Here is a 14,642-nt window from a genome sequence, read left to right as displayed (position 1 = left end):
GGAGGGGCTGACGGGGAAGCCCCTGGGCAGGGCGGGCGCGCTCGCGGGCAGATGCGCGGCCCGCCGGCCTGGGCCTCCGCACAGCGGGCAGCGCCCGCGGCTTCCCACGGGCTCGCCCGCCTCACGCCCGCCTGCGGCTCGCGGAGCTGCGGCGCAGCTGCCCCCCGCCGCCACAAGCCCGGCCAGCTGGGCGCCCCCTCCGACCGGAGCAGCCCCGGCTGCCCCCTCCTCCGCAGCTTTTGCGGCAGGGGCCTCCGCGCCGTCGCGGCTTCCCCGCCCCCACCTCCGCCGTTACGCGCCGGGTTGCGCTGCTGCTCTTCCATCGAGAACGCCGCCCTTGCGTGCACGACGCTGGCACAGCTTGCGCGCTCATGCCGCGGCTGGGGAGCCCGCGCCCCGCCCCCGTCTGCCCGCCCGCCTTTCTGCAACAAAGGCTGGCTGTGTCGGCTTATTTCTACGAACGTCCGGAATGTCTCCCTTCCAGGCGTGCGTATGTTGTAGGGGACTTTGCAGCAGCAGGCCCAGTGCCCTGGACTAAATGCCCCACCTACCCGCCATGGCACTGAAAAGCAGAGGATCCCCAGCTCATGCCAATTGGTCCCGCAGGCTTACGCCAGGCTGCCCTCCCCTGAACAAGACAGACTGCAGCTCCCATTATCCACTCTAATGGCCTTGTTGGCCTGGGAGTGATGGGAGCTGTAGCCCACCTCCTCCAGTATGCACGAGGTTCGGGGAGGCTGGCACATCTGCGCCCCCTGGCCAAGACAGACTGCAACTCCCATCATCCGTAGCCCAAGAGCATGGAGAAAATGGGAGCTGAGGTCTGGCCCACCCCGGGGGGGGGGAGGGAGAGTTTCTCTCAACCTGGCACCATCCCCGTGAGACAAATTGCTGTTCCTGTTATCCACACTCTATTAGCCTTGGTGGCCTGGGGATGATGGGAATTGCTGTCCACAGCAAGTAGTGGGTACTAGGTTAGGGAAGGCAGGTGTAGGTGATCCCAACTTTCATCTTTACTCCAGCATGCTTGTGCAGGTGTCCCACCTGTAGGAAGGTTGAACTTAAGACACCCACCACCTACTTCCAGTCCCCCTCACTCCGCCAGGACTCTGAATGTAAGGTTTAGGTGTGGCCATGTGTGACTTCTGAGTCACTGGTTGGCTGCTCAGAGCTCTGGGCAGCCCATGGAGCTTGGTTCACGGCCTCACTGCCTCTTTATGAAGCTTGCTTTTTTGGTAAGGATCTGCCTTCTGCTTCAGTTTTTGGAGGGAGCTTGGTACTTTCCTCATTGCAATAGGGGGCCCCTGGATGTGCTGATACTTCTGAGGGCAGAACTGCTTCATAAACCTCCAGCATATTAACTGATAGGATTGCTCTAAAAAAAAAAAAACTTTATTCAGTGTGCAACCCTACTGAAAATTATCAACTGTTGCTCTTGTATGGACAAGTGTCTTGAAGGGGGAGAGACAGGGAACAGGTACAGCTTAAATGGGGAAACATATATATTGAATACATAACATGGAAGCTAAAGTTATCCTGAACCTGCTTAAAAGGAAAGTCCCATCATACTTCTAGGAAGATTTCAGGTTCAGATTTTAGCAGACCCATTGAGGAAAAGGATACACAATGACAAGCTGCCATAAGACCTTTTTATGTACCTTTCCTTTTTGAATGTGTGGTGCAGCTGGTACAGTCAAGGTGGCACACAACAGCCTCCAAGGGCAGCCTCAAAACAAAGCAGAAAAGCAGTCACAAAGCAGGGTGTGCAATTACATATTGTGCCTTGAATGGGGCATAGAAGGCAACAGAACACCAATGATGATGCGACGTGGTGTAGTGGTGAGTGTTAGGCTGGGGCTCGGGGACCTGCGTTCTAGTCCCCACTCAGCCATCTAGTTCACTGGGTGACTTTGGGCCAGTCACTGACTCTCAGCCCGACCTACCTCTCACGGTTGTTGTGAGGATAAAATGGACATGAGGAGGACCATGTAAGCTGCCTTAGGTTCCCCGAAGGAAAAAAAGCAAGATGTAAACGTAATGATTAGATTAACAAATATAACACACTACCATGCACTTCAGGCAGTGGCAGGCCATCACTGAAGGGGGCAGGCAATCTAACAGAGCTCACAGCAGCACTCATATCACAGAAACCTGCCTCTGGCTAGCTGGAGAGTCTCTTGCGGATGCTATCCTGGGAGACCGAATCTCCTGCACTGCAGCTCTTGACCAGCAGGTGACAGCCTATCTCCACCAGTGCTGGCTTGTCAGAAAGGTGGTACAGAAAGCTAGTAACTGAAATCTAGATTAATGCCACCCATCGTTTGAGGAAGTCAAAAAAAAAACCCAACAACAACCCTTCCCTTCCAAGCATAAGGAGCCACTGATGCCTTAGGGCTACTTGTCCCACACTGCTTGCTCCAGCCTTCCTCATCCTGCTGCCCTCCAGATGTGTTGAGACTACAACTCCCAACAGCCAGGCTGACGGAGGATGATGTGAGTGGCAGTAAAACACATTCAGAGGGCACCAGGTTGGAAAAAGCTGCCCTGCTCTGTCCAGCAGCAGTTCTCCAGGGTGTGAGACAGAGATTCCCCCACCCCACCCCCGTCACTGCCAGCTGACCCCTTACCTGGAGAAGCAAAGGATCGCATATCAGACCTTCTGCATGCAAAGCATGAGCTCCGCCACTCCCCCCAGATGAAGGCCTTCTACACAAACCCACTTGGCTCCCTGCCCTTGCCTATCTGAGATGAGAGAAGCAAATGTGCCCAGACAGCAGTCTGAACTCCCACCCTCCTTTCCAATGCCATGTTGGCCCCTTCTCTTGACTACGATTAACCAACATTCCTGCATTCGCATGATTTATCCATGCCACATGATACCAAAGTCTGGTTTTTCTAAAAGCCTAGGATACAACAATTAGCTTTACAGACAAGGAAAGCTGCAGCCAAGGCCCTGGTTTGCCTACAACCAGCATCACGGAACTGAACCAGCCTAGAGCCGATGTTTTCCCCCTCGTTTATGGCACAGCAGCAGACACTAGCTCACAGCTGGCTGAGGAAGAACAGAGCACTCAGCTTCCTGAGGGGGGAAACACACCATGCAGCCACCCACCTCTGTCTTGGCAGAGGCAGGCAAGGGCTGCTCCCAAGCCTGCTAGTGGGAGGAAAGGAATGGAATGTGCTGGCTGAGGAAGAACAACTCTCTGTGCTGGAATGCAGCCTGCCAAGGAGTCATCCGGAGCAGGCTGGGCTGCTGCTCTTTCCACAAAGCAGAGCAGAGAGCCAGGCCAGAAGGGGAGGCTCCTCCTCACGGCCGCTCCCCTCCCCTTCTGTGGAGCGTACAAGCTCTGCTCTGACAACAGGCTAAATTACGCGACGGCACCAGACGATGCTTCCTTGCTAAAAAAGTAAGACTTGGGCGTTAGGTTTTTGGCTTCCAAACTGTGGCTTTCTTCCATATATTCAAAGAATGGCATGCCAGCACCTTTGTGAGCTTGTCGGTTAGCAGTCATCCAACAGGGATCAATAATTCTCTCTCCCCCCACCCCTGCGCACACACAGTTCTATAAGCATTTCCTCCTCCAGAAACTTGGAACTGTACACTTTGCTGCCACCAGTAGGGGCTGACCTGTTTGCTTTCTCCTTGCAGCTCCTTCTCGGCCATGCAATCTGCCTCCCTCAGAAGCTGCTCTGCCTAACCACCACCTGAGCTAAGCTGGTGCAGGCCTAGGCCCTCAACTTCCTTTTCAGCTGGAAGTGGAGGGTGCCAGATTTGTCAGGCACAAACTGTTCCCATGGGGAATAATCTCTCAACATCTTATTAGCCAGAGCAGCAAAGAATGGAACTGCTGTGCTCTGAGCATGCATCAGGGCCACCAGACAGGGAAGGCTCTCTCCATGGATTGAGAGTTTCCTGGGGACTTGGCTGGCCACTGCTGGAGACCAAAGTGCTGAACTAGGTAGGCATGTATCTGGTCCAGCAAGAGAAGTTTCCTTACTCCCTTGCCAAGACATAAAACATGGCAGGACAGGGAAAGCACCAAAACGTTTAGCTTGAAAGCTGCCACCTCCTCCCAGTGTAATAGCTGAAGTGAGAAGGCTGGGTGGACTGACTGCCTGGGATGGCAATGCACTCTGCCCCCACACAGACACACTTATTGCCTCATCACTCATTCAAGGCTCGGGCTTAGCTACAGCCCTTGCAACCAATGCATGCTAGGCCATGAACTTTTCTCAGGCCAGGCCGAAACCAGCTCCAAACACACATCAGCTGCCCTGGTTACTCCCTTGCTACCAGAGAAGCAGCTGGACTGCTGCCTCTTCGAGGGCAGGGAAAGCAGGTCATTCTCCTTTGCATGCTACTTCCTGGGCCACAGTATGTGCAAATTAAGTACTTCCTGTTGCCCAGCACTGGGTTGTCTTTTTAAAAACCCACCTAAACACATGAGGTTATCAAGGTCTACACAGCAATCTGCTGTTTCCCAAGGCTTCTGCTACCATCACTGACAGGCACAAAATTCTCAGCACAACTCTTCTTGTCAAGGTTGGGATGTCCAGATGGGTAGCAGGACTGGGAAGGAAGAACTGTCCCAACACAGCCAGAAGATTAGAGATTTATTTGTCACATTTTGCCCTCCAGCACATTTCACACCAGCTCTCTAGCAGAGGGGAGATACTGGAAAGCCCTGGAAGGGGGTAAAGATTCTATTGCTACAAGGAACAAAACCCAAATATAGTATGGTGAAGCATGGGAGGGGGAGTCCATTCCTCAGGCAAAACAGGAGTGAGCCTGTTTGAACCAGCTCCCCACCAAACCACCAACCCCATCAGGGAAGGCAAGGAGCAGCCCTAGGAGTATATATACAATACAGAACCCTCTATCATGCCAGGGCCCTCCATCACACTGCCTGGAAAGAGGCTGGCCCTAGGTAACCTGCTGTGTCTAGAGGCCCTTTCTGGGGTGGGAGAAGCCACAACAGTCTGCCCTGAGACATGCACAGAGATCCAACAGGTGACTTACTCCCAGTTGCTCCTTGATCACCAATGGCATTCCACTGAATGGCAGAGCCAGCCCCTGCACCCCGACTTCTGTTGCCTTCACCTTTACCTAACCCAAGGCGGAAACACTACCATGCAGCAAGACCAGCCTCCTTCTTACATTCAGCATACCCCAAAAAGGCTGGGGAGGGAAACAGAACCAGCAAGGGGTTCCGGTGGCCTTTTCAGGATCACTTAATGAGGATCAGTTCATCCTTCACACACTGTAGACCACGGAAGTGGCCCTTTGAATGAACCCAGCCCAAAGGGTTTGACATGGTCCACTCTTCCAGTGCATGCTCACATGTGGAAAGCAGAGTGCAAGCCCACATTAGGGGCAGCTGTATGAAACCAAAAGGGTGGCACTTCTTATAGCATTAACCAATCCTGAGCTACAGGCCATGGCCCCACATCTACCTCTCCTTTAGAAATTCACACTTGCCTTTGCAGCACAGCTCAAGGCGACACCCAGACACCAGCCCTCAGGGTCACAATGACTCACACTTCCCGCTGAGCCTGACCAAACACTCCAGGCTGCAGCCCACATTTGCCATGCAAAGAAAGGCAGGGGGCTGATTACTTCCTGCAATTAACTAGTCCATGCACTGAGAGAGCAGACGTGTACCAGGCTCCTTGCACCGGAAGCCCACGGCACCCACGCATCTTGGCTGGCTTCTTGCTTATCAAGTTAGCTGTACTGCTGATTCAGCTCCACTGGCTGCTAGGAACAGCCTCACATGTAATACTGGTGCTGGAAGAAGGCAAAAGTGCCAGGCTAAGCCAGGGCACTGCCCTCACCCCCTAGAGAAGAGTTACAGGGCCTGGCTTGAAAATGAGCACACCCAATGTGGCTCGCTCAAAGGCCAGGCAAGAAAAAGCTTGGTACCATGGACCAGGCAGCAGCTGCACACAGGAGGAGCCTGGGCTGTGTCTTCCATTCTGCAAGCCATGGCTCCCCTGAACACACACTCCTCACATATGCCCAGTACATTTGGACACAAAACCTTTGCCCTTCCCAGCCCCGGCCAGAATGGACTTGCATGAACTGCCAGAAGGTGGTGGAGGAACATTTCTCGGAACTAGCTGTCTAGAGAAGGGCCTTGTGCCATCTGCCATTCTAGCCAGTGCTCAGCTTTGTTTCAGGGAGGTGAAGCCTCATCTTTTCTCCATCTCCAGAACTGCTAGTGGAAATCTAAGCATACCTAGGACAGAAACAATAGCCTGCAATTGTCACCACTTTATCGAGGGAGTTGATGCTGGAAGGGAACGCTCCTGTGCTTGCTATTCCTGCCACACTGAATGCTCCAGTCTTGACAGGGAGCTGCCAGATCACTTTTCCCCAATGCCCAAGGTTCTTTCCTCATAGCAATAAGGCGATCCCCACCACAAGCCCCCAGCTGTTCTCCTTGGGCCTACCAGGCTCCACAGTGACAGCTGACTCCAGGAAATCCAGTACCCCCCGCCAAACCGCCACGGTTGTTGAGCAGAGGTGGCCCTGAGCTAGCCCTCCCTCTGACACGAGTCTGCACAAAGAGTTCAAGGGCTCAGGAGTGGCAGCTGTGATCCAGCGACTGTAAAGCTTAGAGGACCCCAACATGGCCCGCTGGTGCTTCATGATTAGTTGCTGAAAGCACAAGCTTGCCAGGAGGGCCCCTTTGTGTAGGGGAGGCCTCTGCACCTGGTCTAACACTATTCCCCCCACCCCACCCCCGGAATAGCTTTCCCTTAATCCCATCTTCAGACCAGTTCCTGGCCCCATGTATTTTAGTGTTCTGTCTGGTATCAAATGGTATAAAGCTGCAAGAAAATGAGCTGCACATTAAGCCAATAATTTGATAGGATTCTCTGTTAAAATATAGACAGCTTCTCCCCCCACCCCACCCCGCATCACCCTCCCTGCCTACCCCAGGTTTACAAAAGCTTCTAGTTAATCTGCTGCTAGCTTTACACGTAATTATCTATAATGTACAACTCCCTCACCTGCCCCAGTTCCAAAGAACAAGGCTGGCTTGGTGCCCTTCTCCCCCCCCCCCCCCAGCTAATGCACCCAAGAAGTCGCCACGTTGTTCTTGATGCAGCTCGGAAAACCATAGCCATCTGAGGGAGGAAAAGGCACTCAATACGGAGACACTTACAATGGTTGGAAGGCTACCACAGAAAGCCCCCGCCCCCGGCACAGATTCGTAAAAAAACAAAACAACCCCACCCCCCTTCCAAAATAGTTCATCTGTAGAAAATGCCCTTCTGGATTAGAAAAAGAAGGAAAAACACGAACACCAATCAGGGCTCTAGTTAAGGCCGGATCTGGGATCCCCATTTCCCTGCTGTAGCAAGACAGCCCAGAAAAGAAGCCACAGAAAAGTTGTTTTGGTTTCTTAGCAACAGCTTTTAGCACCTGCTTGCCTGCTCTGGAGCAGTCAGTTTCAGGGAAGTGCTACCAATGACCACACAGGTGGGTCCTTCACAAGGCCAGGCCAGGCCAGGCCTCAACGTCTAGAAGGGGTGTGTTAGCTGGCAGAGACAAGACAAGCTTGAGGGGCTCCCCTCCCCTGCAGGACAGTTTTCCTTCTCTCCACTTGCCTCCCCACTTGCTTCCATCAGAAAAGTGCCCCACAGGAGGGCCTTCGCAACTCAGGCAGCCACATGATTTGCGAGCCATCCTCTGATCAAGGCTGAAGGTGCCAGGTCAAAGGATAGTTGAGGCAGAAATCAGCTGGAGCGGTGATGATGTTGGCACAAAGCAGCCCTTTCAAATAGGCCCAACCCCTCATGGCTGGGTCAGAGTGCCATCCACTTGGAGAGTGCTTCTGCAGGACAGGAAGAGTCTTTGGCCAGAGATGGAGCACATCCGGGGTTCTCCTCAGGCTCCTGCAGGGAGGCCTAGGTGAGGCTTGCAGGGCTCACAGTAGACATAGGAAAAGATGTGGCACTTAACAGGATCTCTCTCTTCCCATTGCAGTTTCCCCCTCACTCCTAGCTGGGTTGCAGAGCAGTAAGACAGACGCCAGGTGCTCCTTGCATTCCAGACTCTTCTGGGGATATGAAAGCTCCACAACCAGAAGGGCACTGAAAGGGGAGGGAGAGAAAGCAGGTGCTTAGTTGCTGGTAGTGCACAGATGGCAACAGAGGCACACACAAGCTCAAGACACAGCCAGCCTAGAGGGAACTTAGGTTTCCAGGCATTTAGCATTGCCCTTTTTGGAGTACTTAAATATCTGAAGGGGTATCCCCACACCAAAGCCAGATCCCCCTTAACGTTGGAGCCTGCAGTCACAAACAGAGGTTGATGAGATTTAGGACTCCCCCACCAGGCATATGTAGGTTAATCTACCCCCAACAGAGGCACTGTATTAATCTGCAACTGTCAGATTGCTTCTAGTCCCAGTGCCCAAGGAACTGTGTGTTTTGTAATTACAACTCTTGGAAGCCCAGACTCTTTTTCCCACCTCTTCATTTTGGGCCCCCATCAACCCCTGCTGCAGGGAGTTCCCCAGCTTGCTCTGGCCTTACTCCAGTCCCTTCTCAGTTCCACTGCCATTCTGGAGTTCACAGTCTCTCCATTCTTCAATGTGCACCCTCTGCCCATCTGAACCATTTTATTCTCTTCATTGTATTTTCACAGACTGCTAGGAATCAGACTCCAACACAACTGAAGGGAGGGTGTGTGCACGCCAGAGCCACTGTTTATAGCTGATGGCACACCAGTCAAATGGCTAAAGGTTTAGCACACTCCTGGGTGCTGCAGTAGGGAAGGTGGGGATTTACTTGTTTCCCCTGCTGTGTTCTGATCACCGTAAAAAAAACCCCAACAAGTGTTTGCAAACAGCCAGTCACCCGACTGACCATGCTAAGAAGTGCATCCAGGTAATCAGCTATGGCAATGTAGAAAGGGGCCTAGCAAAATGGCAGATCACATGACTCAGCATGGCGAAGGTCCCAGTTCAATCCCCAGCACTTCTAGGTACAATTATCAGGTAGGGTTGCTGGGAAGGAGCTCTTAAGACGGCCAGTGCCGGTCAGAGTAGGCTTAGATGGACTAGTGGCCCAACTCTGAATGACAGCTTCATAGATTCATTGCAGAACTGGGCTCCCATCTCCTTAAGGCCACCAATGACACGCCTTTGTGGGCTTATTTGCAAATGCCGGCTCCCAAGTCTGACTGTTTCTCTCTTCACCACTCAAGTGAGTGTCCTCTAGAGAGACGACAGCGACTACGGCCATTTTAGAAAACCATTCTATGTTCCTACAGTATGGATAGAAGTGGGCAGCAAGAGCTTGAGGAGGATGACGTGAGGAGGATGCCCAGTGGGGAAGAACGTTAGAAATCCAACTTTTTTTAAAGTGCCCATTAAAACACAGTAACACATTTACACAAGTTTGGCCCAAAGAACAGGCAGAACTGAGGACCTTCATAAAGATTCCAGGGATGGGATAGAGGACTTTTTTAAAAATATGCTCTTTGTGTTTCCTCTCCTCAAAGTATCCCCAGAAGCATATTTTCTGAGGAATCAAGTCCATCTGTCCCCCGCCCCCCTCACACACACGTTACCCAGACATGGCAGTTACCTTAGAACAGAACAGCAGACTGAATTAAATCAAGGCTGGATGGAGAATTCTCACTGAGCACCTCAATAGCTAAAATATCTTTCCTCCTTGTACAGGGCAGGCACATAAAATGTCACGCTGGCTCCTAGAAATTTATAAAGTATTTTTCTCCAAGTTGTGTCTTTTCCGAATTTATGACTGTTCTGTCCCTCAATAATAATAATTGTTGTTGTTATTATAATATCCCACCTTTTCCCCAATACTGGGACTCAAGGCAGCTTTATAACATTAAAACTTGTATAATTAAAACCTATAGACATATACAAAACTATTATTATTATACTATTACATCATGAACATATTATATATGAACTATCAAGTTCATAGCCACCTTGAGCACCATTTTCTTGGTGGAAAGGCATGGTATAAATCGAATAAACAAACAGGACCGATACTCTAACTGTGGGACGGGGACTTCGGCTCTGTTGATAATACAGAACCCTTGTTAGGCTGCACATTAAGGGTGCAAAGCCTTATATCCAGGGGCCAGCTCTGGCCCTTTGGGGTTCCCCAAGCGGCCACATCCCGCTTCCCTGGCCACTAATTGTTTGGTGGTTTCCTGGTTTTTAAGCAGTTTTCCCCCCAACCTAAAAGGCTGAACTGCTTCTCCTAAGGATCCGTTAGTGGCAGCAAGAGCTTTAAGCCAAAATATGTTGGTATTGTTTGTATTTTTGCCCCTGCCTCTTTTTCCTTCAGCCCCACCCACCACTGGAATGTGGCCCTGAGAATTTCTTCAAAACAGAATCCAGCCCTTGGGCGGAAAGAGGTTCTGCGCTCCTGCTGTACATTCACCTACCTTTGTCAATCTTGAAGTTAACTGGGTACCCAAGTGTGGTTGGAGGCCTGCGATGTGCTGGGGTAGCTGGGAATGGGTTCAAAATTGAAGTCCAGCCCTTCTCCATCCATGAGGTCAGTGTTGATTATGTAATCCACATCACATTCAAGGTTCTCCATGTGCATATCGTCCAAGTCATTGGGAAGCCGGTCTTGATTCCCTCCAAAAGGGGCAAACATGGCAGCAGACAGAGGTGGCTGGGTGCCCAGCTGGAGCACCTGGGCAGACTGTGCTGGGCCCGACACCTTCAAAGCAGACAGGCCGACAGTATTCTGAGGAGATGACACCATGGTAAATGATGATGGCAAAGCCGTGACACCAACCGGCTCCAGCTGCTGCTCCAAAGGTTTTCTGAGTGGGTTAACTGGGTTCATCTTGTTTTGGGGGGACTGCTCCAGGAGCAAGAAAGTCTGGCTGTTCAACCTGCCTCCACTCTGTGGGAGGATCGGATCCACCTGGGTCATCATCACATCACTGGGCGGTGGCGAGTTGGATGTCAGGAGGTCTTCCAGTCTCTGTGGGCCAGAGAAATGGCTAGAAGAGCTGTGCAGAGAAATATCAACAGGGTTGAAGAGGGAGCTGCCAAATGACGGGGCCTGAACTGAGCTCTGAGCTCGCAAGGGAAAGCTGGAATTTCTTTGGGCCAGGCTGCTCGAAGGAGGCTGCTGAGCCGAGAGTAAAGATGAACTAGGTGACATCAGGTTCAGGCCGTCAATGAGTTCTAGCTCCTCTGTCACAGTGGGTGGGACATTGTTGGACGCAGTGGAGTAGACATGGGAGGGGAGGAGCTCCTCATCAGCAAGGTCATCTTGCTCAGCCAGGATGGGAGAAGGCCCCAAACTGATGGTGCTGGCATTGGAACTGGTCCGAGGCCGGATACTGGTCCACACATCAGATTCCTCGTTGCTTCTGGAAGAAGGGCTGCCAGGCCACTTGGGGTATTGGGAGCCTGGGCTGTCAGCAGTAGGTTCTGGGGCCACCGGCATAGCTGACTTCTTCTTGGAGACTTTCCCTCGGACTTTGGCCAACTTGCTGCTGTTGTCCATGGAGGCTGCTCTCCTCCGTGGAGCTTTTCCGCTTTTGCCACCTTCGGGATTGAGCATCCACCAAGAGCTCTTCCCAGTGGCCTCATTGTGCACTTTCATGAACTTGCTATGCAGAGAGAGGTTGTGTCGGATAGAGTTCTGGGAGAGAAAATGAGACAAGTATAGTATTAGAAACATTCCCGTACCACCTATTAGACAATTCTTCACTCTGCAGAGACTGCATGGGGGGGGGGGGGGCACATCTTAGAACAAAACCCCACAACGGTGCCAGCAAACTTGTGCAAAGGCCAGTCTAGAAAAGGACAAACTGTGGCAAACATGTTTACATTGTCATCACAGTTATCAATGCAACGCAATTTGGCTTTCCAATATAAAGCATCACTGATTCAGAAAAGCCAGGGAGATCTCTTTAATTTCCACTTAGGCACTTAAGACCCAAGCTCCACTAAGGAGCTTGAAGTGTTTCCAACTTGGTACTGCATTCAAGCCAAAAGTAATGGAGAAGAGGTATCCAAGGAACAGGGTACAGCAAGCCTTGAGCCAGCAGTCAATGCAATAATTGCCCCTTTCCCTTTTTTGTGTCCCTCTGCATCCTTTATCCTGTTCCTCTTTCTACTCCTCTTCTTCTTCCTTCCCTGCATGCTGAAGGAGCCAGAAACCTTCATACTCCCAGCTTGTTCGCACTCACTGGCTTCTAGCTGCCCAGGGAATCAAATACCAACTCCATCAACACTTCACCTTCTGCTGGCCTTCAGTGTCATTTGTCTGGGGCAGTGTGCCATGGGGCAGTCATGCAGTAGGGTGGTCCACTTGCATAGTGAATAGTGCAGCAGTCAACATAAAACTCAATTCCAAGTAGGAGTTAAGAATGGAAGTGGAGGGACACCAACTCAAGCTGTGTGAAATATCCACAGGGGACTATGGTTTTCTCAACAAGTCAAAGTGAAACAGAGGATTGTCTGGGGAAAATCAATACACTTCAGACCTTAACTTCATCAGAGGTAGGCCTCTCTTGAAGCATGTGGCCTTGCCTCAGCCCTGAGAATGTTGAACTGGGCAGCATCCAATGATGCTAGTTCACTGACTGTAAGTGACAACACAGGCAACCCTAACAGCCGCTAATCCCAGTGATGGCCACACAACCAGAAGTTCATGGATTCCAATGAACAGTGCTGTTTTCAAAGCCTCTAGAACAGACAGACTAGCCTGGAATTCTTTGGCTTCCAGAGATCTCCTCTGCAGTTACTGGGGGGGGGGACGGACACCATAGCTCATCCATGGCTGTTCTTGATTTAGAATGGGATATTTCTTTCCCCTCCCAGTGGTTTGCAAGCTGTGAGCTGCTGTGCAGCCCCGCCCACAGGGAACCAGCCAACCAACTGGCCAACAAGAGCCACCCCCTCCCCAAAAGGAATGATTGCTGTCTAATTGCATAACCACAAAACTTTGGCACCGCTTACTTCAGAGTGACTTGAAACCAAGAGGTTCGGAACAGCATGTAACTTCCTAGGAATAGTAGTATGGTTTTGTTTCTGGGTAATAGGCCTGGTCAGCCAGAACCACAATGTGCTAAGCCTTGCGTCAAAAGATGTCCTTGGCCCGACAGCAGTACTGTTCTGGAACTGTAGAACAAAACCATCAAGCCTTGGCTACTCTGGTAAAAGTCTTAAGGCATTTTTGAGCATTTTGATTTTAATAAAGGCAGAAACTAAGGCATGGCAGCACAGAGAAAGAGAGAGTGCGAGAGACCGTATGTGCATTATTACGGTGACCCATTTCAGATCACAGGAACATAGAAAGCTCCCTTATACGAAGTCAGACCATTGGTCTATCAAGCTCACGATTGTCTACAACAGCCTTCCGCAACCCGATGCCCTCCAGGTGTGCTGTACTATAGCTCCCATCATCCCCAGTCATGTTGGACAACACACCTGGAAGGGGGCAGGTTGGGGACGGATGATCTACAATGATGGCAGTGGTTCTTCAAGGTCTCAGGGCAGGGTCTTTGTCAACCCTACCTGGAGATGCATGGATTGAACTTTTTGCATGTGGAGCAGTGGCTCTGCCTCTGAGCTGCATGTCCCCTCTGCACATGATTCTGGCCCAGGTGACCCGGTGACTGAGCCACAGCCATCCCAGCCAGAACATTCAGGAGTTGCATGAAGGCAGAACCCTAACACCAGATGCTCCAAAGCTGCAGAGGTCAAGAGTTGCCCCAGCTCAAACCACCAGTGCTTCCACACAGACAAAGCAAAGGTCTGTATGGCGCAAATAATCTCAGGGAAACCCAGAGCAAACTTGGCAAAAAGATGAACTAGCAAAAAGCTTGGAGCCACGTAACTAGACTCAACCCTGTTTTTATCTAAACAATATTTAACATAAATTGATGGTTTTCAGGCTCACAGTTACTGAGCATGTTATCCAACATCCCTTTTCCCCCAACCAGCTTCATGTCAAAGTGGTGGCAACAGCATTTTCAGCCACAGACAAACTAAGACCCTCTGAATGCTTTTTTAAAACCACAATTTCTTCTAAACCACTGTTAGACCTGTGCTTATGCCTTTTGCAGAGAATGCTAGTGAGAAACACTTTCAATAATTTACCCAATCTACACCCCAAGCCCTCCCCTAGACCTACAAACCATGGGTATCCAAAGCTGGCCAAACTTTCTGAAAAACACACAGGCTCGTATTTCAGCGAGCCTTCCAGGGGAGAGGACTGTGTCACAAGGCAGCTACCTTGAATGCCACCCTACATACCGTTGGCATTTGAACATGGTGCATGCATCTCACGAGGCTACTTATAAGAAGCCAATTCCATTCTAATTGCTGATTGTCATGGAGCAGAGGGAAGGGGGCAGTCTCTAAATGTGTAGAGCTAAAGCCATGAAATTAAAAGACGCTTGCTCCTTGGGAGGAAAGCTATGGCCAACCTAGACAGCATAGTAAGAAGCAGAGACATCACCTTGCCGACAAAGGTCCGTCTAATCAAAGCTATGGTTTTCCCAGTAGTAATGTATGGCTGTGAGAGCTGGACTATAAGGAAGGCTGAGCGCCGAAGAATCGATGCTTTCGAACTGTGGTGCTGGAGAAGACTCTTACGAGTCCCCTGGACTGCAA

The 14,642-nt window shown here is 51.1% G+C and overlaps 1 protein-coding gene across 1 annotated transcript in view; it reads right to left on the bottom strand.

Annotated features, from left to right (window-relative positions):
* Positions 1-4,601: 4,601 nt before the first annotated feature.
* Positions 4,602-14,642, bottom strand: part of FOXO4 (forkhead box O4) — a 35,516-nt gene continuing 25,475 nt past the window's right edge. Inside the window, exons 2-3 of the mRNA XM_084813537.1 lie at positions 10,439-11,661; positions 4,602-8,103 (exon numbers count right to left, since the gene is read on the bottom strand). Of these exons, the coding sequence (XP_084669663.1) occupies positions 10,456-11,661 (1,206 nt within the window). The 3' untranslated portion in view covers positions 4,602-8,103; positions 10,439-10,455. The remainder of the gene's footprint in view (positions 8,104-10,438; positions 11,662-14,642) is intronic.

The sequence above is a fragment of the Heloderma suspectum genome, chromosome 9 (assembly GCF_057233095.1).
Source record: "Heloderma suspectum isolate Gila_16-S chromosome 9, 16-S_ref, whole genome shotgun sequence".
Taxonomy (NCBI): domain Eukaryota; kingdom Metazoa; phylum Chordata; class Lepidosauria; order Squamata; family Helodermatidae; genus Heloderma; species Heloderma suspectum.
This window is presented reverse-complemented; position numbering and strand designations above follow the sequence as displayed.